This window comes from Nansenia antarctica (assembly GCF_963989245.1).
Source record: "Nansenia antarctica genome assembly, chromosome: 2".
NCBI lineage: Eukaryota > Metazoa > Chordata > Actinopteri > Argentiniformes > Microstomatidae > Nansenia > Nansenia antarctica.
Genome location: NC_137675.1, coordinates 45654013 through 45676284, shown reverse-complemented (window position 1 = coordinate 45676284; position 22272 = coordinate 45654013). Strand labels below are relative to the sequence as shown.

Here is a 22272-nt window from a genome sequence, read left to right as displayed (position 1 = left end):
CACAGAATCATCTACATGTTTTAAATTGTCAGCTGATTACATCAAAAGGGTTGTTTAAATAATGGTGGTGATAAACAAATAGCTGACCAAAAAAGCTTAGGGACACATGATTTAACGTTTCTTGGAGCAGCTGCAGCTGCGGAATGCCGCTTTGTCCAATCAAATTACTTGGTCCCTTTATGATGTTGAACCCAATGTGCACTCCGGTGCTCTCAGAGCGATTTACGAATGCAGCCGTAATAATTTCCCACAATATCACAATAAAATCCTACATGCTTTTATTACAATTTTTACAAAAAAGAACGTTATCCACAAACCAGTCTGCATATGAAATAGTACACTGTTTTGTGTGCCTTTTATCAAATGTGATAAAATAAATAAATAAATAAAGTGATAAAAGAAGTTGTATCTGCTGGAAAAGTCAGATATACAGTGGCATTTTTACATTAAAGGCATGTGGGGCAGTGCCGCACCAGAGGTGGCGCTGTGGTGCAAGATGCTCATTACATCTGTACACAAAATATGCATATGTATTTTATATTTAATACAAAATAGTGATACAGTGGTGAAACTGGTGTGAATACATAATAAACATGACTCTCAATCATTATAGTGCTGTTTTGGAGTCATTTCTCTACTGTATGTGTGCTTGCGCTGCAGACTGTACTCCCTGTCAAATCTTTCTGCTGTGGGGCAGCGGCGCACTCTCCTCCTTCGTTGCTAGGGAACAACATGAGCGTGATTGGCGTAAGCAGGGAAAACCTCCAGCAAATTATACTGAATTCTGAATTCGGTGATCAGGCCGATCACTGTTGTGTCGTCAGTGAATTTGATCACTGAGTTGGAGCCGTGTGTGGCCACACAGTCGTGGGTGTACAGGAAGTAGATGAGGGGACTCAGGACGCAGCCTTTGGGGGCTCCTATATTGAGGGTTAGAGGGATGGAGGTCTTTGAGCCCATTCTCAGCACCTGGTGTCGGTCCGACAGCAATTACAGGATCCAGTCGCATAAGCCGGGTGATATGTTCAATAACGGAGACTGAACTCAGAGCTTCAGGTCGGAGCTTATCTCCATTTATTCAACATCGTGTGTAACCCATAACGTAACACGGCACTGTAGTAAAGTCCAAACTGTCGTAAAACTACAGACGTAACATTCCCCCCCCCCCTCACACAACCTAGGTGTGATACTCAGTCATGTAGTCACGCAAGTGATCGGGCCTGTTGCGTGCTCGAACCAGACGTGGCTCTGGTGCAGCCACAGCCACTGGTGGCGGCTCCACGCCTTGGGGCTGAGCCTGGTAGGCCGGGGTTGCTGCTTCATCCAACCGTGCGGCTGGCAAGACTGTGGAAGAGGCCACACCCAACGCTGGGCCAGGGGGAGGCTGCACCTTACGCAGGCGGGTAGCATGCCAGCGATTGCCGTCGGCGAGCCTAAACGAGGCCGGGCCAAGCTGTTTGCTGACCTGGACAGGGTCAGACCAAAACGACTGGAGTTTGTTGTCCCGATGAGGTCGTCGGATCCTGACCCAGTCTGACACAGCAATGACAGGTGGCCTAGCACGTCTGGCCCTGTCGAAACGATCCTTCATCAAGCGCTGGTGTTTGGTGACTGTGGCTTGAACTGGATGGACCGGGGGCTGAGCTAGTGTAGGGCGGTGCCTATCGAGAGGCAGCTGGAGCTCCCGCCCCAGCATGAGGGAGGCTGGGGAGACTCCTGTAGTGGCGTGTCGCGTGGCCCGATAATGCAACAGCGTCTGGAGGAGGCTGGTGGTGAGCGTGCACCCTTGTGCCAGGTGGGCCGTGATGCCATTTTTCAGTGTTTGGTTCAGCCGTTCCACCCCCCCGTTCGCAGCAGGGTGGTAGAACGCTGTGCAGATGTGGTGGATCCCTTTACCCACTAGATAGGAGGACAGTTCATGGGAAATTATTTGAGGACCGTTGTCAGTCGTGATCCTCTTGTGCAGACCCCAACGTGCAAACAGAGCGTCGAGAATGTCGATCAGCACCTTTGCTGTGACCGAGCCCACAGGTGTCACCTCTGGCCACTTAGAGTGGAGGTCGTAGGTCACGACGAGAAAACGCTGGTGATGTGGTACCCCATGCAGCTCGCCGCAGATATCAAGTTGCAGGTGCTCCCAGGGTTGAGATGGCCAGTCCAACGGCTGCATGGGCGGGGGTGGAGCTGGAGCCCTGGTCTTACCACTAAGGAGACAGGCAGTGCAATCCTTGACCAGGGTTTCGAGTTCCCTGTCGATGCCTGGCCACCACACAACATCACGACAGCGCTGTTTGAGCCTGACTATGCCCAGGTGACCCTCGTGCGCCATAGCAAGGATACGCGCCCGAAGGACACCTGGGACCACAGTGCAGAACCCGCGAGCGACACAGGTGTCATTCCAAACCGACAACTCCTCCCTGATCCTGGAGTAAGTGAGTAGCTCGTAGGTACTCTTGCCGGCCACCCCTGCGTGATGTAGGTTGAGAGTGTAGAGAGGGTGGGGTCATCGGCTGAGGCATCCCGGAGCTCTTTCAGCGACACCGTCTCCTGAAGGGGTGTGTGGAGGAGCTGGACGAGGTCATGCTCAGCCTGGTCCAGTCCGGGGGTCAAGGTTGGGGCTGTGGGTGGGCTGGGGATTGAGCGTGATAGCAAGTCGGCTACCACGTTGTCTCGTCCTGGCGTGAACTGTAGCCGATAGTTGTACTGCTGCAGGCGGTCGGCCCAGCGGTGGAGGCGGAGTGGCTTGTGACCGGTGCCAGACATGGCCAGGAGGGTGATGAGGGCCTGGTGGTCTGTCCTCAGTGTGAATAGACGTCCATAGAGGTACATGTGCCAGCGCTCACATGCCCAGAGGCATGCTAGGGCCTCCCGCTCCCCCACCAAGTACTTCTGTTCCGTGGGGCTGAGAGCACGGGAGGCGAAGGTGATCGGTCTCTCCACCCCCCCTTGCAGCTGGGACATCACAGCACCAATGGCTGTGGCAGAGGCGTCGCACGTGACAAGAGTGGGGCTGGCCAGGTCGAAATGCGCCAGGACCGGTGGCGAGGTGAGTTGGGCCTTCAGGAGGCATACGGCGTCTGAGCAGGCAGACGTCCAGAGCCAGGGCTCGTCATGCTTCAACAGCTTCCGCAGTGGTGTGGTTGTGGCCGAGTACTGTGGCAGGAAACGGAGGTAGTACACCGTCATGCCTAGGAAGGAGGCCACCTGAGCGGCTGTGGTGGGCTCCGGGACATGATGGATGGCCTCGGTGTTCGAGTGCAGCGGGTACGTACCATCAGCTGAGAGGCGGAACCCCACAAAGTCAATGGCTGGGGCGGCGAATACACACTTCTCACCATTGAGTGTGAGGTGATGCTTGGCCAATGCACTGAACACACTGTGGAGACGCTCGTCGTGGCTCTCGACGGTGGCCCCGTGAACCACGATGTCATCAAGATAGATGGCCACACCTGGGATCCCAGCGAAGATGGAGGCCATGATCTTTTGGAAGCAGCTGGGGGCGGAGCTTAAACCGAAAGCCATGCGTTTGTAGCGGAAAACCCCTCTGTGAGTGATGAACGCTGTGAGGTTGCGGCTCTCGGGGTGTAGTGGCACTTGGAGGTAACCCTGACGGAGGTCCAGTTTAGAGAACACGCTGGACCCGTAGAACTGGGCGGTGAGCTCCTCTAGCGTTGGCAGGGGGTATTTGTCAGGGATGATGGCCTTGTTTACCGCTCTCAGATCCACGCAGATGCGCAGCCCCCCAGACTTCTTCTTCGCCACCACCAGGTTGGAGATCCAAGGCGATGCATTCACCTGCTCAATGATGTCGCTATCGAGCATGCTTTGTAGTTGAGAGGAGATGTCATCGCGGAGAGCCAGGGGGGAGCGGCGGAGGGGCTGTATAACAGGCATCACTGTAGGATCTAACAGAGGCTGGTGGGCAAAAGTGTCGAGGCAGCCTACACCGCTGAACAGCGCAGGCCACTGTTGCTGCCAGGGGATGGAAACGGTGTGAATCTCTGAGCCAGCTGTGTCTAGCAGGGTGAAACCGAGGGCGTTGAACAGGTCGAGGCCTAACAGGTTGGTCCCGTGGCGTGCAACATTGAACCTGAAGGCCGGCAGTGTCCTCTCCCCGTACTTCACAGGCAGCTGAAAAGAGCCCACAATGTCGATCTCAGAGTTGGCATAGCCACGCAGAGTGGTGGAGGGCAACCCCAGGGGCACATGGGCGAAAAACTGTGTATAGGTCGTCAAGTTCACAAGGGACACTGTGGCTCCAGTGTCTAGGAGGAGCGGCAGAGTGACATCACCAACCATCAACGAGCATGTTTTGAATGGCGCTCGTCCTGACCTGACATTATGGATGACTGTGGTAGGTGACTGGGAAGCTCTAGCTGGGGCAGACCTGCAGACCTTGTGAAAGTGGTTTAGTCTCCCGCAGTTGGAGCAGGTTTTACCACGGGCTGGGCATGTCTGAGCTCTTGATTTGTGTGCAGAAGAGCCACAATTCCCACACGGCTGGTGTGGCTGGTCGCGTGACCGAGAGGCCAGTAAAATGCTCTCCCCGCCGCTGGCTGCACTCACTTGGAGGAGGGGCACCTGTAGGCTGTGCGCGCCCGCTGCCGGTGAGCTGGGAGAGGCTGAAAAACTAACTGCACATTCCAAGGCTGTTTCAACCTGGACCGCTATGTTCAAAGCTGCTGATAATGTAAATTCATCATTTTCCAGTAACAGTTTTTCCCTAATCTTGTCACAGTTCGTGTGTAAGATGAGTTGGTCTCTTATCATTTCGTTCTGTAATGTCCCGAACTTGCATAAGCTCGCCAAACCCCGCAGATCAGCCACATACTGTGTCACTGTCTCACCTGTACGTTGGTGTCTTCGATTGAATATGACGCGGCGGAGAAGAGCGCTTTGTGGAGGGGCGAAGTGTTGCTTCAGTAGTTCCACAGCGTCTGTGTATCTCGCCGCGGTGCCGAGAGTTTCAAACACGCGCTGACCCTCCGCTCCTAGGCAGTGCCGCAGCAGCGCACATTTCCTCTTGTCGGAGATCTCCTCCAAGCCGGCGGCTAGGATATATGTCTCGAAAGAGGAAATCCAGCGGCCCCACGGAATCGGTGGTTCTGCCGGGACTGCTAGGAAAGGAGAGGGTGGTGGTAGAGAACAATCAGCCATCCTCGTCGCCAATGATATGTTCAATAACGGAGACTGAACTCAGAGCTTCAGGTCGGAGCTTATCTCCATTTATTCAACATTGTGTGTAACCCATAACGTAACACGGCACTGTAGTAAAGTCCAAACTGTCGTAAAACTACAGACGTAACACCGGGGTTAAGGCTTAGGTCCCTGAGCTTGGTGTCGAGCCTAGAAGGGACAATGGTGTTGAATGCTGAACTGTAGTCTACGAACAGCATCCTCGAGAGTTACTCTTGTCCAAGTGGGTGAGGGGGGAGTGGAGAGCAATGGCGATGGTGTTGTCTGTGTATCTGTTTTGCCGGTAGGCAAATTGGTTGGGGTCCAGTTCGGCTGGTAGCATGCTGCAAATTAGTTCCGTGACTAAGTTTGAAGTTTCTCAAAGCATTTGCTCACTTCGGGGGGTGAGAGCAACAGGGCATTTAGGCATGATACATTGTTCTTTTTTCTTTGATGGATGACTTGAAGCAGGAGGGGACTATACTTGTGGAGAGGGAGAGATTGAGCCAGCTGCGGTGCATGCGCACAGTTTGAGCACCCAGCCTGTGATGCCGTCTAACCCAGACGCGTTGCGCTTGTTGATAATGCGCCTTATCACCTTGCACACGTCTGCTTCGGTGAAGGACGGAGCGCTGGCTGACGGTAGGTTGGAGTTGGTGTTCTCGAAGTGGACTTATATATAGAAGCTTATTCAGCTGGTCTGGGAGAGAGCCAGCTACATTAGCCAGCTACATTAGCTGCACAGCTAGGTCTCCCTGTAGCACCCTATAATGTAATAATTTCCTGATAATGTAATAAAATGTCCACTTAACTGCATTGAAAATGTAATAAAACCCAATAATGTAATAATTGATCAATAATGTAATAAAATAACCTGACTGATATTGTAATACATTTTTCTACTGATAATGTAATACCTTATTACATTATTGGGAATTTATTACACTTTCAGGTGGGTCTTTTTTTTTTTTTTTTTTTACTGATAATGTAATACTTGACAGATAATGTAATACTATGTTCATTTTCAATCCAGAGTTCTACATTTTGTTTTTTAAGAATCTAAGACTGTTGTATACACTGGATTTAAGAATCTAAGAATCTTATTTACACTGGATTTGAAATAACAGAATGACTACTGGGTTAAATTACAGACTTGCATATGTGCAGATTACTCAGGGACATGAACAAAACCTTTGGTAACTCTTCATTTGAGGTGGGTATACAGTCGGTGCGGGGGAGTTAAATCTTTGACAAAGTTTACCATGTTAATAGTAGGCCATTAGCCTAATCTATGTCTGAAACAGGCAGACCTACAAATCATATTTATATCGCAAATAAATGATATCAACCATAGTAAAATCATATTTAGGCTATTCATGAATTCACAAATTTGTCAGGCCTACCCAATATTCCAATTCCTGGCGCCGCTACTGGTAATGCATTTGACTTGATAAAGGCTGTTCAATACCAAGCTGTACTGAATGAGGACCAGGACATCACAGGACCAGGACATCACAGCACAGCTCGGGTCAGCTCCAGAGAAGGTAATAGGCTGAAGTGAAATAAACGTAACTGAGTAACTGAGCACCAATTTTCAGACAAAAGAAACATGACCTTTGACCCTAATTCACGCGACAGGGCTGACCCGAGCGTCACCATGCTGAAACAGTGCTGGAAAGGGCAATTTGAAAGGAACCTATCTGAACCAAAACCCTAGCTTATGCTTTGGTAGCCCTCAAGTGTGCAAGTGTGCCCTTTAGAGTGCTTAAGAGAACTCCTTTTCAACAAAAGGTCAACTAAGGCCATGCAGGCCAAATTAATTAGTAGACTAGGGCAAATATTTAGCATTATTATAACAATCAGAACTGTATTTCCCTGAGTGATTTCACCGTAATTATCGATATGAATAGTCGGTTGATCTGTGAAAAGTATCCCGCAAACTTGTGACTTCACTAGCGCAACTCATTGATTGCAAACAGTGAATTACAATACAAAAGATGCGACACACTTCTAAGTCTCTACCTGGAGACAGTTGAGAGTATTCTATAAAGAATATACCACTGACTCTGCAAAGGGTTTTAAAAAGTATCCTCTTTGATTAAGATGTGATCAAAGTTAGGATAGAGGTAAACATGTAAAAAATATGGTATGTCTCTTCACTCTCTCTATGCTTAAACATGACCTCATCTGGGCTAATTTCCTGTTGGTCCTTTTCCAGGTGAGTGAAGTTATTTTTATTGCCTCTAGGGGGCTGGGAGCAAGAGAGTCTTGGTGGTCTTCTGTGTGTCGCTGGGGGAGGGGTTGTTTTGGCCTTTGGTTTAACTGTATGGTGGGGCATTTGACCGGTTTAGTGCAGTTTGTGGAGATGGTGGTTGCATTGAGAGATTGATTGAGATTGAGATTGAGATAACGTTTATTGCCACTATGCATTACACATATAGGAATTTGCTTCGTCACCACAGCAAGTGCGTTTATACTTTTTTCACATGTCAAAAAACAGGACAACACAACAACAACACAGGACAGACAACAGTGCATTGGATAGTGCGGTATAAAGTAAAGTGCAGTGCAGAGTTTTTTTTTTACAGTGAGTCCAGTTCAGTCCTGGGCAGACTTGGGGGCGGGGGGGGGGGGGGGGGAAGCCAGAGTCATTTAGCAGCCTGGCGGCTGAGGGGTAGAAGCTGAGCCTGTGGCGGGCCTTCAGTGCCTTAGGCAGCCGCAACCTTCTTCCAGAGGGAAGCAGGGTGAGGAGGCCGTGGCCGGGGTGGAAGGGGTCTGCCATGATCTTCCTTGCCCTCCTCAGAGCCCTGGTGTCATGCAGGGAGTTGAGGGAGGGCAAGGGGCAGCCGATCACCCTCTCTGCTGAACGTAGCACCCGCTGCAACTTGGCCTTGTCCTTGGTCGTTGCAGCAGGGAACCAGGTGATGATGGAGTGGGTGAGGATGGACTCTATGATGGCCGTGTAGAACTGGACCATCATGGACCTCGGCAGCCTGAGTTTCCTCAGCTGCCGGAGGAAGAACATCCTCTTCTGGGCCTTCTTTGTGAGGGCCTCGGTGTTCTGCTCCCACTTTAGGTCCCGGGAGATGGTCATGCCTAGAAAGCGGCATGACTCCACGGAGGCCACCGCGGTACCTCCCAGCGTGATGGGAGGGGGCAGGGCTGCTTTCCTTCGGAAGTCCACCACCAGCTCCACTGTTTTTAGAGCATTAATCATTGCTTGATTGTGGATGGCGCTGTGTCTTTTCAAACCTAGTAGTGAAAGCGGTTCATAAAGAATCCTTCCTAGAACAGGTCGGCTGCTTCATCGGGGTTGGTGAAGTGGATTCTGATGAAGGTTGGGGTTGCTGTGTGGCTTCCCTTGTGATCCTGTGTACTTGTGTAGTTTTGATGAGACTTTCATTTGACAGGACTGTATATACTGGTGGTTTCGCCGTCTCTCTTCGCCAGCCTGTAGGTCAGTAGTGTCCCATTAAAGGAAGGGAGGGGATGTCTCTAGGGAAGATCAAGAGCCCCCCCTAACCCTAATTAGGATGTCTTCATATATGTGTTTGTTTGATATGAACATCTCTCTGTTGAAGTAATCTAGGACCACTGGGGGGAGCTTGGGTCAGTTTTGAGCATCCCCCCCGCCCCTCTTTTGATTCACTGCAAGCCCTTTTTCTTATGTTGACACTAGGGTTAAGGTGTTTATATTTCTTGCTGTTCTGGATGAAAATCTTGTGCAAAGGTAGCTTGGGACAGGGCCTGTGTGACACATTATGTGCTTGCCAGTATGGAGGCTGTGGCTAATTCTGTCAAGTCAAGTCTTTATTTGTCATTACATTGAATACGTGTATACAATGCAACAAAAAGACAGCTCTACAACATCAATCATCAACAATATAATGTAACAAGGATAATAGGTCAAATAACAGTAACAGTAACAATAATAAGACAGTAAAAATAACACAATAAAATATACAGGATTGTTATAGCAGCAGGACAGGTAAGTAAGTAAGTAACATGTATTTATAGAGCACCCTTCCCAGACCAAGGGTCACAAAGTGCTTTACATAACAAGGAAAAAACATAATAAAACATAATACAAGAGTGAAAACCACAGCAGGTTAAAACAGGCAAAACAAGTGAAAATAAAAACAAGTAACAGACAGCAGGGGGGTATTCCATCAACGTCGCTAAAGAAAAATCTAGGCTTATTTTGACAAGTCTCGCGAGATATATCAAGATATGCCTGGGTCTTTTTAAGAGTCTCGCGAGACTTAACGAAATAAGCCTAGATTTTCCTTTAGCGACGTTGATGGAACACCCCCCAGGTGTACAACAGCATCAACAGGACACAGAAAGACAAGCCCCTGGGGATATCCAAAAGCCTGTCTATACAACACAGTCTTTAGCTTTCTTTTTTTTTTTTTACCCCAACCGAGCCAGCAGATCTAAGATCCAAGGGCAGAGCATTTCAATGCCTGGGAGCCACGGTTTGGAATGCTCTATCACCCTTGGTGATAGTTACAGATAGGTACAGTTTAGAGTGCAGAGAGCAATGTCAACGGAGAGTGTCACTGTGCGGGACTCAACAGTCTCACGGCCTGTTGAGAAAACCGCTCCACACAGATTGTGCAAAAACCTCCTAATCCAATCATGTGAACGAAGCTGCAGCAGTTGAACCAACCAGAAGTCGAGGAGAACATAATAAACCAATGAAGAGTCGTCATATCAACACGGGCCCGCCTTTCGGGAGGAGTCGAGTGAAGGGGCGGGCCGTGAGCCGGTGTGCGTGTTTAAAGCCAATGTGCGTCCTCTCACATGCGCACACACAACTGAGATGGCGGACACCATGAAGACGGAGACGACGGACACCATGAAGACGGAGACCATGGAGGTAAGACGCGTCTTGATGAAAATAGGACATAATTAGCTCCTTTTTTCCAAACCATTGTCATCGAGTATAGGGTTTTCGCTAATCTGATAAAAGAGATGCTTCACGTATCGTGGCTGGTAACCCAGAGGTAACCGGTCAGAGATGCTCTCTGTTAGCTGGATCGCAGCGTCCATCTTAGCCTCCACACTGCAGCTCATTCATCTGGCCTCACGTGTTGGAGCCAAACCAGTTCTGTGGTAATTGTCATGAACTGGTGATTTTTGGTGAATTACAACACATATTTTTCGTACACGTGTTTATATTATTGTCGTAATACGTGATCTAAGCATAGCTAGCGAGTACATTTCTGCTTTAGACCTCATGTTAAGGCCCCGAAAGGTGTTTTTTCCACTGCTAGTTCACCGCTAGCGAGGAGACACCGCATGGGGCTAGCTATGGCTAGGCTAGCTCACTAGCATTTGAAAATGGCACATTTAAACACATTAAAGTCACGTTTTCGCTGAGCCAGTTTTAAGGACGTTAGGACGCGACCTGGTTAACTCGTAAACGCCCCTCAGATTTCGTCTGTTTTGTTGGTGAACTTGATAGTTTGGTAGATTATCGAGTCAATATGCCGCTACCTACCCGATCCATTGCAAATCATGTGTCCAGACTTCTTTAGTAGTTCGTAACGCATGTTCGGCTCTGCTCGACTGCGTCTATAATAAGTTGAAGTGGCCGACACACGTGTGTGTTGTAGTTATATTGCTCCTCGAGTTTCAAAGCAAATCAGCGAGGGCCTTATAGGCATCATCCCCATGTAACCATGTGCTCGTCCTTTGTGCCAGGAAAAAAAAGTCGTAGTCATGCTACATCATCTTAATAGCTGGTGTGTTTAGACTCCCCATCACACCTTTTGCCGGTATAGTACATTTCAAGTTTACTGTAACGGTGCCGTCACCTAATATCATATTAGTTGGTGGGCCAGCTCTCCTTTGTTACCGGTGACTGCTGTGGTTGTGACTTAAGTCTCTCTTTGTGAGATTTCTCAGGGGGAGAGCTCCGTCAAGCCAGCAGCTGAAGACATGACTTCAAAAGACTACTACTTTGACTCCTACGCCCACTTCGGCATCCACGAGGTAGGTCCACTCTTAACTGGAGCGTCACCAGGTCACAGATGTTGAGTCAATAGTCAATTGAGTCCCAAGTAATTTGGCGGCAATACATTTGAGTCAACATTACGACTTCCACGTCAGTCGGTGTTCCCTAAACCAGTTCCCTCCTGTCTTCCGTCCACTGCGCTCTGTAGGAGATGTTGAAAGACGAGGTGCGCACTCTGACCTACCGGAACTCCATGTTCCACAACAAGCATTTGTTCAAGGACAAGGTGGTGTTGGATGTAGGCAGTGGGACCGGGATCCTCTGCATGTTCGCGGCTAAAGCCGGAGCCAAGAAGGTCATAGGCGTAAGTTTTTTATTTTATTTTTAAACACACTGGAGGCTGACTGTTGAACATGTTTCTTGTGATGTGTGCGCAGAACCTCGTACACTTGTTTTAATACTGTGTTCCAATTCTGTCAAAACTGTCACCCAGAAGTGTGCACTTTCTCCATGCTTTTAAAAATCACTAGGTTGGTGCAAGTATGGCCAACATTTACACCATATTCCTCACAGTAGTCCCTTCCCTTTAAACCCATGAGGGGAGTGTACAAGGGGGTAGAGAATTGCAACAACCCCCAGACACTGTTACTACTCCCCCTTCATTCATCATTATGGTTGAATTTTTTTATTTTTTTAAACGCACTGCTGCTATGGCTCTGATTAGCTCAAAGAAGTCTTTACCATTGGTTGAGGCTGTCCATGGACCATTTCCTTGACCCCTGTGGTTGTGTTTCCAGATTGAATGCAGCAGCATCTCTGACTATGCAGTGAAGATCGTCAAAGCCAACAAGCTGGACCACAGTGAGTCAATGCTCTACCATCCCTGCTTTTCAAGCAGAGAAGAGCCCACCTATGATGCTCTGACAATGTCAGAAGACAATAGTTTTATAGATGCACGACGGAGAAAATGGTCACTCCAAATACATTCATGGCCCCGACGGCCAACTGTTGAACTTGCATGGTGTAGTATTATGTGGTGACATTATTCAATTTCAAGACCCGTTTACTATACTTTGTAGAGTTAATCTGATTCGGACAGTCATTTGTAGTTGTTGACCCATGGATGGAGTGAATGAATGATCTTTATTGTCATTGTACCAGGTACAACGAAATTTAAGTGCAAACCCTAGGTGCTAACAAACAAATAGTCCTAAGATAATAAAAAACAAGAATGAGACATAAATAGGGGGGGATAAGTGATCGGTAGATATCTGAGAATTTACTCTTATGTGAACTTCTATACACCATATGGCCTATTTGCAGGGGGTATATAAAGTTAGCATGTAGCTGTATACTTTTATGAACATATACATATGGACTAGTAGACTTGTATACAGTATAACCCCTATCACAAGAATGTAAACATATTGCACGGTTATAGAACATTGCACTATTCCACTATTCTAAATTAGCATGTTTGTGTAAAAGTGTTTTAAAAAACGATTCCTTTGTTTTTCCCCTGTAGTTGTGACCATCATCAAAGGGAAGGTGGAGGAGGTGGACCTCCCGGTGGAGGGAGTAGACATCATCATCTCAGAGTGGATGGGCTACTGCCTCTTCTACGAGTCCATGCTCAACACAGTCATCTACGCCAGAGACAAGTGGCTGGTACGTCAGACCGTGTCCGACCCGCTCGTACATTCAGGGACGCACCTGAGTTTTGCATGCAGTCCACCAGTGGCTGGTTTGTCACGGGGTCAATGCTAATCGCCGACGCCAGGCGCAATGTTGGCTTGGCTGACACTTTTTTCACTCTTTTTTCACACTCTTGACTAAGTAAGCTGACTCGGCCGTGGGTCTTTTGGACTGGCCTTCTTCAGACTCAATTCTGGCTCTGCATTGTGACTGATGATTCCACACCGCGCATACTAAACATCAAGTCTCTGAATAGCCTGCGGTCTGTTATTCCTAAGTGTATTAACTCAGCCTGTCCTTTGCTGTCCTCAGAAACCAGACGGCCTGATTTTCCCTGACAGGGCTACCCTGTATGTCACGGCCATTGAGGACAGGCAGTACAAGGATTACAAAATCCACTGTGAGTATCCCTGCCCCTTTTGGGTTGTTTTTTTGGTCCAGGAGTGTGTACACTTGCCAGGGACTTCAAAAACCTAAAGAGAACCCCCCCGTGGTGCTTTTTTAAATCCCCCTCTATAATAATAATACATTAGACTTGTATAGTGCTTTTCTAGATACTCAAAGACGCTTTACAAACTGAAAAGATTGAGTAGTAATAATAAAAATACCATAAATAAAAGAAAGTATAGCGGTCTTATTCATTTCGATGACTAAATCTAAGTGTCTTTATAGGACAATCTACTAGTACTCTGTATACTGCAATTACACCTAGATTTCGTGCGGAGAAACGGCGAAAAAGCAACGCTAGCGGCCTCTCTCGACCGGCATTTTTTTTTAAAAGGTGATCTAAAAACTCCTGTTTCTATCTTAAGGGTGGGAGAACGTGTATGGCTTTGATATGTCCTGCATCAAGGAGGTGGCCATCAAGGAGCCCTTGGTGGATGTTGTTGACCCCAAACAGCTGGTCAGCAGCGCGTGTCTAATCAAGGTGAGTCCTCTACTTCACGCCGCTAGATTCTACCTGTTGTGTCCCGCACGACGGATCTAGTGCTCCTGACCACCCGATTGATTTCCCCCACCACCGATAACATCAACAAGGGAGTCCTCAAACTCAAAGTTGTCCTCCTCTGTCCCGGGCGTTCTGTAGGAGGTGGACATCTACACAGTGAAGCTGGAGGACCTGTCCTTCTCCTCGCCGTTCTGCCTGCAGGTGAAGAGGAACGACTACATCCACGCCCTCGTCACCTACTTCAACATCGAGTTCACCCGCTGCCACAAGAGGACTGGCTTCTCTACAAGTGAGTTAGTCCTCTCCTAGGCTAGGCTTCTCTACTAGAGTTAGTTCTCTTCTAGGCTTCTCTACAAGTGAGTTAGTCCTCTCCTAGGCTAGGCTTCTCTACTAGAGTTAGTTCTCTTCTAGGCTTCTCTACAAGTGAGTTAGTCCTCTCCTAGGCTAGGCTTCGCTACTAGTGAGTTAGTCCTTTCCTAGGCTGTGCTAGTTTGTTGCTGACTCTGTTTTTTTCAGAGTGTGCTATAAAAATAAAAAAAATAATTCAAATTTAGAACAAGGCATTTCCAAATCCACAAGTGTTTCATAACAGATGGGGCTGCAACATTAGCCTGAGTTTGACCCCTGTGAGGAGATGCCAATGTACCACTTTGCTAAAGTTTGTCTCAGGGCTGCCTGGAATATTCCATAATTGCAGGGCTTAAAGTTCTCCGGCACGGTGCTGGATTTCCGGCGCGGGGGAATTTTGCGAAAAAAATAAATAAAAAATCACATGCTATTTGTTTACATCGTAATTTAAAGAGTCATCTTCAGCAAAGAGACAGTTCCGCCTACCAATGGTATCACATTGCTCAAGCCAACCAACGACTTCTAGCCAATCGGAGGCAGAGTAGTGGGGCGATCCTTAAGAAGTTGAATGAGTGTAATGTTAGCTTGTAGAGACGTTCGCTTTTAGCAGCCCGCTATCTCGCTAACTTTAGTAAGAGTCTATTAAAATGGAAGCCAAGTTTCTTAAACCTGGCGAAGACACAGCTATACTAGAACGAGGAGTAAGGAATAAATGGCACTGGGCATGGATAGAGAGTAGCAGGGTTTTTCCTGCATAGAGAACTATGAGGCGGCCGCCTCCGTCATATGTCTAGCCGCCTCCAGCTCTCGACAAAACTCTGACGGTTGTATTTTCTACAAGCGTTGCACTCGGTGGATTTCTGTCATTTCTAACTGCAATTGCGGCATTGCGCCGACGTGGTGGCGGGGGCGCTGTTTCACAAATAAGTTAGCTTTCGTGTTTGCTAGAGAAACAGCTGATAGTTGATGTTGACTGCTCAAGGAGAATACATATTTGAAAGTACAGAATGCCAGAGCCTTATATTGCATTATATTACATTATATTTTGAATGGTCATCTGGTGCCTGAATATTGTTTTTTCCTTTACATATATAATGACATTTCCACCATAAATTGATGGAGAAAGGGCACAAATTGGTGCATATCAATTCACCAGAATGCAAGAAATTAAGTGTTTGATGCTCGTTTAAGGACCCCCAAACACCACTGGTACCACCTCCGCCTCATTTTGAGCCAGGAAAAACCCTGAGTAGTGACGGGAAGCCTTATGGGACGTGGTGCCAAGAAGGAGAATATAAGTGATAGTGGCTTAATAAGTAATCAGTTTGTTCTTTTAAAGACATGTATATATTTTATTCTGTATTGTTATAGTGATAGTGGCTTAATAAGTGATTCAATCAGTTTGGCCTTTTAAAGACATCTAAATATATTATTTTGTATTGAGTATAAAATAGTATTAATGCATTTAAACATTGAGACAAGAAGCTGTCTTCTGTACCTGCTCTCCCAATATCTCAAACTGTGACCCCCCTCCCCAAGAAAAAGTTTCAGACACAGGATTTTTTCCCACTTTAAGCCCTGTAATTGGAAATAACGGATTGGCAACATAATGTGTGTTTTTTGTGACTGAAAAAATATAACTAATGAAACACTGGTCCAAACACACAATCCAAAACGCTTCTATTAGCCCATTAGTTTTGTACAACCTGACACAGTTCGGCTTTGTTTGACAAGTGAAGGTTCCACACTTCGTAGGTGTATCGGTTTGTGTTCAATGAGGAGTACAAATACTAAATGTGTAACAAAATGTCATCTCGGCTGGTTGACTTATGAATATCAGTACAGGCCCTGAATCTTCACACTGGCGTCCCGAGTGCTTAACGTTTTTCTCCCCCCCCCAGGTCCTGAGTCTCCCTACACCCACTGGAAACAGACAGTGTTTTACCTGGACGACTACTTGACTGTGAAGACGGGAGAGGAGATTTTCGGCACCATCAATATGAAGCCCAACGTTAAGAACAACGTAAGACCTACCACGTCTGCCTGCTGTTCCCAAACCTGTTCCATAATCCTCTTGTCTGCATGACTTTCCTGTCTAATGGTCTTACCGTGTCTCTTTTTCGCCATATTTTCAAGTCATTGAAAGTCTTCCGGTGTGTCTGAATGCTCTTGATTCTATGCTTGATGTTGGGTCACCTCTAACCTGCTCCTGTGCTTTCCCCCCCCCCCCCACTTGTAGAGAGACCTGGATTTCACAGTTGACATCGACTTCAAGGGTACGCTCTGTGAGGTGTCCAAGAGCTCAGAGTACCGAATGCGCTAGATGCACACCCCCTTCTCTTTTCTGTGTTAGTGACTGAGCGCTGAAGGGAGTGCAAGGGGTTGGTGTGCGTGTGTACGGCTATTTTCATTCTCAACATGTTCGAGTTCTCCTAAGCAATGTTTTAAAAAGATTGTCTTGCTTTTGTGTAATGCTTGTTGTTCAGGTGAGGTTTTTAAAAAACAAAAGGTTTTCGAGCTTAAGGGGCCAAAGTGGAACAACAATGCAATTCATTGTGCAATAGTCAATCAAATGTTTGTTTTTACATGTGCTGATGTCTCTTGTGACCTTAGACTATGCTTAAACTCCATATACACCTACACACACTCACCCCCTGTCACTCACCTATACATAGTGTATTGTTCAGTCACTTTGGCCTCTGTTGTACAGTCATGGATCCTGTTGACATGGCACAACCTTTCTCCACCCCCTCTTTATTTGTCTTTTCATAAGAAGCGCCTCCTATGATGGTTTTGCCCCCCTCCCCCCAACCAGCCAGATTGTCTGTTGGAAGGGATGCAAGTCAGCCATTGGTGTATTTTTGAGTTCTGTATGAGCAGTTCTGGATCTTAAAAAGCAGAGTTATAGCTACAATGAAATCTGACCGCTATGAAAATCCTGCTGGATTTAAACAAATCAAACTGCCCCAAGAATTCTCATCTGATTAGCAAGGCAGTGGGGCATCCAACGATATAGCATGCCTCACATGAGGCTGAAACGGTTTGAGCTTGTCCAGGGTAGTGTAATGTCACCATGATTCTGTAATTCTCATTGATCGCTATTGGCCAGTTTCTTGTCGCAGTCAGAATTCATTATAGCTATACCTAACCCCCCCCCCCCCAAAATGAAAGTAGAACAACGTATTAGTTCTCTTGATTTAAAGGGGAATTTAGCCCAGTGTTCTTTAGAGCTGGACCTGGAGAGTGAAGGTTTGTCGGGACCACTTTGAAGCGTCCAACGGTCCCTAGGACCTAGTGTAAATGAGATCCCCACGGCCCCGTTCTCGCCTACTGGATCCGTTATTCAGAGTTGTGTGGGCCCTACGCTTCTGCTGGGTTCTCTGCCCATGCGCCCGTGTGAGCAAAGTGCAGCACTTAAACCTGAACTGAATGTGGGTGAACCGACATGGCAGCAGAGCCCCAAGGCGGCAGGGTTGGCTTCTGAGATTGTTTATCACCTGTGTAGGATGTGCAGTTGGGTCGGACCGGAAACGTTTTGTTATGTTTTTTTTTTGTTCTCTGCTTTTTTTAAAAATAAACTTGGAAAAGAAAAGTTGTCTTGATTTGTGTTTTATTTATTTATTGTGAAACTAGTCATATGGTTGCTTTGCATATATGAGGGATGCAAACTAGTTACCTTTTGATGGAATTTTCCATCCAAAATGAGTCCCCCAGTGATTTTATGTAGATCCTTTGTAAGAATTTTAAGGTGCTGAACTGAGACTTGTAACAGGGTATTGAAAAGTATTAAAAGTTGATAAATCAAGACCCTTAAGTATTGAAAGGTCTTATCACGATTTTATGAGGTCTTGAATTTTGTAGGTATTTTTCTGAATTAGACTGTCCAAAGAGTTTGAGTCCTAAAAACGTTTTTTGTTAAAGTTTTAGTTCTGTTGTATGATAGTGGTCTAGTCTATTGCAAACTAAAACTTAAGTTAATGGTGTCAATGATGTAAACGGTTACAGCTCGAAGTGACTGAGGTCTGGAAAAATATTGACAGTCTTAGAAAGGTATTGAAATTAACCTCAAGATTACTGTATATACCCTGTGTAACCATCAGCTGAACATTTAATGAAAGTATCAAAGCTATATGTCCATCAGCTCCATTGACCCCCCCGGCCCTCTTTCCTTACATTGTAGCATGAATCACAGTATGCCCTGAAAGTGTAATCTGCTCATGTCTCATTGCTCTTAATTTTGGGTCAATGTTGGATACAGTATATATATATTTTTGCTCATACTTGATGTACGCTGTGTACATTTCTGACACACACACACACACGCACATGCAGAGGCACATGCACACACACACACACACAGCTGTATAAACTGGTCTAGTCCTGCTTGTACAGAAACCCCACAGAAGCTCTCTGTCCCCCTTCACTGGCCTACCACGGTACTGCAGCTCTCTACTGCTGTGTGGTCCTCTGCACCCTCCCTCCCTCCCTCCTTCCCCCCGTGAAGAGAGAGACTGGTGTAAATCACCTCCAGCCCTCCCTCTCTCCATCCCTCCCTCCCTCCCTCTCTCTCTCTCCATCCATCCCTCCCTCTCTCCCTCTCTCTCTCTCCCTGCTAGGCTAGAGACCACAGCCTAGACTCTCCTCTCCTCTCCACACACACACAAACACCGACACGACACGACACACACACACACACACAGCATGTCAGTCTAGCCCAGTCAACAGCACACGTTCTTCTGTCTGTCAGGAGCCTCAGAGCGGAACTGGGATGGATCTCATTCTTATTTCGGTATAATAGGGAATCACTTTTCTCATGTTCCTCTCGGTGAACCAGAATGCTGTGTTTAGCGGTTTAAATGTAAAACATAAGTTCTCACCCTTTTTCCTGCCCCTGACCAGATTGTGTCCCTGGTCCATGGAAGGATTAGGTGTTGTGACTAGCTGAGTGACTGAGTGCACACTTTGAGGAGGAAGGTAGAGAACTTAAGTGTTACTTTTTTGAAAACTGCTCTACAATATTCAGACTAGGTTATATAGGCGAGCTAGAACTCTAGCTTTGAAGATTCAAACGTCACATTCTGTACTCTGCTAGCGCTGTGTGCAGGAGATTTCTTCCATTTTGATGCCAGGCCATCCTAAAACCAGAAGGTTGAGTTGAAATGTTCAAACAGGGTATCAGCGGTGTCTTGAAAAGTATTAAAAGTTGATAAATCAATTTTGAGAAAATCAAGACCCTTAAGTATTAAAAAGTCCACGATTTTATGAGGTCTTGAATTTTGTAGGTATTTTTCTGAATTAGTCTCTGTCCAAAGAGTTTGAGTCCTAAAAACTTTTAGTAAAAGTTCGTGAATTTATTAGTTTTATTAAAAAACAAGGATGAAAAGCGCCCCCGGGGTGCTGGAATAACGGTGCTGGGCTCGAGGAGCCAGTCAGCTAGTCTGCCTGGCGGCCTCCTCTGGGGCTGCCGGCCACGGGGTCGTGCGGCGGATCCTACGCAATAGGCAGGGGATAATTGGATGCTAGGTTGGGTTCAATTGGATACCAAATTGGGTGAAAAAGGGATAAAATCTGAAAAACAAAGATGAAAACGGAAATTCTGTTGTATGATAGTGGTCTAGTCTATTGCAAACTAAAACTAAAGTTAAAGGTGTCACTGATGTAAACGGTTACAGTTCGAAGTGGCGGTGAGGTCTGGAAAAATATTGACAAGGTCTTTAAAAAGTCGTAGAAAGGTATTGAAATTAACCTCAAGATTCCTGTATATACCCTGTGAAATGTTGAAATCAAATGCTTAGTATTGGCCCCCACTGGTGTAAGTAATACAAACTCCTGGAGAGCCACAGGGTTTTGGTCTAGCCTTACACTAACCTGCTAATCAACTGGGCCCAGTATTTAAAAGCGTATCTGTTTTGGCAATTGGATTAAATCAGAGAATTTGATATTTCCAAACTGAAAGGTTGATCATTTGGATTTGGTCGTCTAATCTGACCTTAATCCAAATGTAATGTTTTTGCTTGTTTCAAAACTCGAGGAAAAAAAACATGTTGTAAATATAGGTCAGTAATAGTATTTAGTGTTATCTGGTAACATTTTGGCAATGTGTTTAAATTGAGTTATGCAGGTAAGAGAATATATTTACTTAAAAGTGACTGTCTTAAAATACCCTTTTTTTTGCTATCCAGGATCAGATTCCTCTGGCTGGGAGGTTAGCACCCTCCATTGTGTCTCTGATTTGGGCACGGTTCGGGCAAGCAGAAGTGGATCTGTTTGCGTCACGGACGAATGCGCAGTGTCGCCTTTGGTTCTCCCTGCGCGAACAGGACAACCCGCCATTGGGAGTCGATGCATTCGCACACCACCCATGGCCGAGGGTCCTGTTATACGCGTTCCCACCCCTGATATCTATCCTCCCACTGTTGGCACGAGTGAGGTCAGAGAGGCTAGAGTTAATTCTTGTAGCCCCAGACCGCCCCGGAGCTCCGTGGTTTCCGGAACTGATGGAGATGTTGGTAGAGGGCCCATGGCCCATACCTCATCGACAAGATGCACTCTCTCAAGCCAGAGGCTTGGTGAGGGGGCCACCTATGATGGGGGGCCCCCTCATGGCCTGGTTACTGAGAGGGACTTGTTAGAACGCAGGGGTCTGACAGACGCGGTCATTCAGACCATTCAGAGTGCGCACGCGCAATCCACTGCAAAGGGATATGCGGCGCGCTGGCGAGTGTTTACACAGTGGTGTGAGGGACAGGACGTTGACCCAGTCTGCTGTCGGGTCGAAACGTTCTTGTGCTTCTTACAGTCGCTGTTTGACAAGGGATTGGCGGCGGGAACTATTAAAGTTTACGCGGCTGCCATCTCAGCTTGCCATGAGGGTTTTGCGACAACGACACTGTTCAGTCATTCGCTGGTTAAGCGTTTTTTGACTAGAGTGTGTAGGCTTAGACGCCCTCATAGGACACTAATGCCAAAATGGGACCTGTCGATTGTGCTAGAGGCTCTGTGCGTGCCCCCATTCGAACCCATTGACACTGTGTCGTTGCGTTTATTGTCTCTCAAGACGAGTCTACTCCTCGCCTTGACTACGGCTAAGCGAGTGAGTGATTTATGCGCTCTCTCGACACGGGCAGATTGTTTGATCATATCTGGTGACGAAACAAAAGCTGTATTACGCCCTAACCCGGCTTTTATCCCTAAGGTTAATCGTGGGTTTAGGGTTCAGAGCTGTGCACTGAGCGCCTTTTTTCCTCCTCCTCACGACGGAGAGAGGGAGAGGCGTTTACATTGTCTATGTCCGGTGCGCGCGTTGGCACAATATGTGAAGCGCACAGCAGGACTGAGATCTTCTCCCCAGCTTCTGATCTGCTACGGCGGACAGAAAGCCGGGGCACCACTCTCGAAGCAGAGGCTGTCCCATTGGATTTGCGAGGCGATCAGCCTCGCATACGAATCGAAGGGGCAGCCCGTGCCGACTGGCATTCGGCCTCATTCCACCAGGGGCATGGCCACATCAGTGGCCATTCTCAGGGGAGTGGGAGTGGAGGAGATATGTGAGGCGGCGTCTTGGTCGTCGCCATCACCTTTTGTATGGTATTACTTGAAAGATATTTCTTCCTCATCCTTTTCTCATTCTGTCCTCAGTTTTGCTGATGACTGATGTAGTGGGGAAGGCACTTGGATTACCCTGGTCATGGGGATTCTATTCAAGTGCTGTCAGGATGAATACGGATGTGCCTGGGGAGGGGACCCTCCTCCAGGACATGTTCCGTTAGATCAACAACCCTACGTGCTCACGTAAGGGCTAGATCAGTGGAGCAGACTCGGTGTGGGTTGGGCCAACTTTTTAAGGTTGTCTTGAACCAACATCAGTGGTCAGCTCCGGGTGCCGCTGAGATTTGTTTTCTGACTAATAGTCTCAGTGGGGGTACATTTGGCCTCGCTCGCTCCGCCTAAACCAATAGGAGCAGAGCTCCCCTATGGGGCGGAGCTCCACGATATAGAACGATAGTTATGGAGATATACTCCAGTTCTATGAGTGGAGCGGAGCCCCATAGGGCTGCTGGCCCACTTCGACTTGTTCAAACCCGGCTGTATTGTATGTTTGGGAGAATGAGGGAACGAAGGACGCCCCTTTTATAGCACCCCA

At 47.2% G+C, this 22272-nt stretch overlaps 1 protein-coding gene across 2 annotated transcripts; it reads left to right on the top strand.

Annotated features, from left to right (window-relative positions):
- Positions 1 to 9994: 9994 nt before the first annotated feature.
- prmt1 (protein arginine methyltransferase 1) lies at positions 9995 to 17715 on the top strand. Of its 2 annotated transcripts, none has more exons than XM_080524845.1 (10): positions 9995 to 10057; positions 11080 to 11175; positions 11346 to 11501; positions 11935 to 11998; positions 12663 to 12805; positions 13145 to 13232; positions 13645 to 13760; positions 13920 to 14070; positions 16031 to 16152; positions 16369 to 17715. In XM_080524845.1, the coding sequence occupies exons 1-10, from the start codon at positions 10001 to 10003 to the stop codon at positions 16450 to 16452; spliced, it is 1077 nt and encodes a 358-aa protein (XP_080380971.1). In that variant the 5' UTR covers positions 9995 to 10000; the 3' UTR covers positions 16453 to 17715. The 2 variants fall into 2 exon arrangements, with proteins under 2 accessions (XP_080380971.1, XP_080380972.1); XM_080524846.1 differs by having other exon boundaries at positions 9996 to 10057; positions 11089 to 11175.
- The last annotated feature ends 4557 nt before the right edge of the window (positions 17716 to 22272 follow it).